Source organism: Prunus avium, chromosome 1, assembly GCF_965620075.1.
Source record: "Prunus avium chromosome 1, drPruAviu1.hap1.1, whole genome shotgun sequence".
Lineage (NCBI taxonomy): Eukaryota > Viridiplantae > Streptophyta > Magnoliopsida > Rosales > Rosaceae > Prunus > Prunus avium.
The window spans coordinates 22,462,831-22,466,370 of record NC_142284.1 but is presented as its reverse complement, the minus strand read 5'-3'; the positions used below and the strand labels follow the sequence as shown (position 1 = coordinate 22,466,370).

Here is a 3,540-nt window from a genome sequence, read left to right as displayed (position 1 = left end):
GTCTTTTTGGAAGTATGCAAAACGGATTTAAGAGTGGCTTGTATTTTAGGGACTTTTTTATCATCTCCTCAAAAGAAAATTCACATTCAAAATAAAATGTCGACTGTCATGATAAAATTGTTGGGTTGGCAACGAAAACTTCCGACAAATTTTATAGCAAATATTTTTGCTCACCACTTTAATCAAATGTGTATTTTTACTATACTTTTCAACACTTGACACATGTTTATAGGCATAATCATAATTAACTATTTACATTGAATTTGTGGAACCATGGTTATGCCCATGAACACTTGTCAAGTATTCAGAAGGGTGATGATGATACAAATTGGGTTAAATGTTGAGCAAAAATTTCCATATTTCAACGGTACTGTGCTGCGATGCTGAAAGCCCAAAAAAAAAACAACAAAGGCCCAAACGGTCTCCTCTTACTTCGCACACCACTGTTTTGTGCTCTGAGCCTCTGAGTCCTGAGTCTCCTGACCTCTGAAGAAAGAAAGACTTGTAGAGATGGGAGCCTTGATCGCTATGTTGGTGGTGTTGGGGGTGGTAGTACCTTTAGGCGCATCGAAAGAGCAGCTGAGCACTAGGGAATGTGAGAATCTTGGCTTCACAGGGCTTGCTTTGTGCTCGGATTGTAACAGTTTGGCTGAGTACGTTAAAGACCAAGGTAACCCATCAAAATTTCCTCTCTCCTTCTTCTTCAACAACTAAATCCTGGTTCCATGTCTTTTCTGCATTTGTTTGTTTTAACTATTACTTGCTAGCTATCTTTGTAATCCCAATTTCCTGCATTTTTTTTTTTTGGTTGGTCGCTGCGTTATTTGTGGGTTATTGACGGGCTTTGAGGATTATGGCGTAAAAGTGTTTTGCTTTATTTAAAATTGGAGCTTTTTGGGGTTTCAGAGACACTCATTTACTGATACTACAAGAGTCTGTTTGTTCTCATATTAAGGGTATTTCATAGAAATTTAGGATGCATCATTGACTTTCATGGGAATTTGAGATCTTTAGAGGTGTCCATTTCTTAAGAGTTGGCAACTTTGGCATAGACAATTTTCAATTGTAGAAATTAGCACATGCATATTAAGAGGATCAAGAACATTATGAGCCTTGAACTTGAAATATGTTCAGTACCAAGTAATATAAATAGAACTAGAACTACAAAGCTGGCAAGGAAATAACATTATTCAAAACACTAAGGAAACGAAATGAAGAAAACTTGTGAGGAGACAATGTAATTTTGATGAGAAACTTGAGGTCATTGTGAAGGCTGTGTGCGTTATATGACAAATCTATGGACTAAATATAAGGTGAATGCAAGTGGTCTTTTAACTGTAACTTAACGGGTTAGGGGATGGAATATGAGAACCTTGAATATTACTTTCAGCATGATTATAATTTTATCATATACTGAAGTCCTAGTTTTGATTGCAGAGTTGGTATCGGACTGTAGGAAGTGTTGCACTGAGGATTCCGATGATTCCATCAGCAAGGTATACACATGATGATTTGTGGAAGTTGAAATTATGTTTTAATCTACCCATATACTTTCGAGTCTGAAAGGTGTAATTAGAAATTTCCTTCCATTTTTATTTTTTTGGTTCAAAGTAACTCTAACCTGTAAAATGTGCATAGTTTTTATTAGATAGACATGGGCACATGGGTAGGGGGTGACGTATAAGTTAATGTGTTCCATAAAATATGTCAGAACAAATTTCCACGAAGTTTATTAAATGACTTGACTAACCTGCATCCAGAATGAAAAAACTAAAGATAAGTGGGATACTGTGTGGTGTCAGCCAAAGAGTGTGATGCTTAAATTAGCATTTGGAAACTTTTTAATGTGTATTCACTTGAGTTCTGGTCATGTACATTCTTGGATGACCAGCAGTTTGTTCTTTTGCCCTCAGTTTAATCTTGTTTTCATTATGCTGGGAAATTGGTGCTTAACGTGCGCCTTTAGGGTGGTTCATGCCTGTTTGAAACTTCTGGGAACTTTAATATGCCTTTGTACCAGTATGGGAACTTTAACATGTCTCTTGTACTGCTGACTCGCTCTAAAATATGCCTTTGTACGTATGGGAACTTTAATAATTATAGATTGTAAATCAATCTTTGCTGATCTGCACCATTCCTCTATAACCATTTTAATAAATTCCCTTAGTAAAGAACTTCATATACTAGTACAATTAAACAAATTTTAGGGTTCCTTTGAAATAAAAGATAATAATAATAAAAGTGTTGGAATTCTTTAATTCCACAATTTATGGTTCCATGAGAATTGCTATTTTCAGTCGGAACTATTTTAGATCAAAGAAAAAGTGATAAAGTTTTCTTTTTGCAAGATAATTTTTTTAAAATGTGTCAAGATTTGGTCTACAAGCGCTATTGGAAAGTTGGGGCCACTTTGGATGTTTTGAGAATTTTAATCCTGACTTATAGTATATTATAAAAACTGTATTTATATCTTCACATAACATAATTCTGCAAATTGTAATTACCATCCAGGACTTCAATCTACTGACCCTTTATTGAACAGAAAAGGAAATGCTTAATGTGACTGCAAATACAGGTTACCTATTCTGGTGCCATTCTGGAGGTCTGCATGAGGAAACTGGTATTCTATCCTGAAATTGTTGGCTTCATTGAAGAAGAGAAGGATCGGTTTCCTTCGGTCAAAGTTCAATACATTTTCAATTCTCCACCAAAGTTGATCTTGCTAGATGATGCAGATGAACATAAGGAAACAATAAGGTGAGCGTCTATTTGCCATTTACATAGGAGCCGTGGACATATGCCCTCCCATTTTCTTTCTCGTGGTTTCTCATAGTTTGGACAGCCCCATTTGAGTTACATGCTTTTGTGTTTTTTATTGTTTTTGCATGATGATACCTTTATCCAACACTGAAAGCTGCCTAAACCTGTGTGTAAATCTGGAATCTGGTAACAATAAGAATCTATAGCCATTGCTTAGGTTTTAGTAAGGAATAATGATATGACACCTAGTTTGGTTAGAATTTTAATCTCCATTTGTACCCTCTATGGGGAAAATTGAGTTTCCAACTTATTACAAATATCCTTTTTTATCTCTTTCACAGGATTGACAATTGGAAGCGTGAACATATACTGCAGTTTCTGCAAGGGAAGGTAAAGCGTGCTTCAGCAATCTGAATGCTTGTAATCCTCTGTCACTGCCTTAATCTGTATCTTAACTGTCATGTATTTCTAAAAGAACTGTGGTACTGGACAAATGAATCTTCCTCCTTTTTTGCTTGCTGTGTGGGCTTTCTTGAATCTTGATACAATAAACTTGGCATGACCTGACTGTGGCTTATTGCTTTGAGGGGTCGGGGGCAACTTTGCTCAAACTTAATTGGAATGCTCGCATCACTTAAACATAGTTTGAATTAATTGGCAATATGGTAGTAGCAACCCCTTTTGACGAGAGAAAATACAAACATTTGAAAATTTTAACCTTGTGTATTTATTCCAGAGATGAGTGTTAAGTTATTTTGCAAATGCATGTATATAGACTCA

General features: G+C 35.8%; 1 protein-coding gene across 1 annotated transcript; it reads left to right on the top strand.

Annotated features, from left to right (window-relative positions):
- Nucleotides 1–425: 425 nt before the first annotated feature.
- On the top strand, nt 426–3,279 carry LOC110774164 (selenoprotein family protein). The gene is made up of 4 exons (XM_021978708.2): nt 426–670; nt 1,438–1,496; nt 2,576–2,757; nt 3,102–3,279. The coding sequence occupies exons 1-4, from the start codon at nt 511–513 to the stop codon at nt 3,172–3,174; spliced, it is 474 nt and encodes a 157-aa protein (XP_021834400.1). The 5' UTR covers nt 426–510; the 3' UTR covers nt 3,175–3,279.
- Nucleotides 3,280–3,540: the final 261 nt, after the last annotated feature.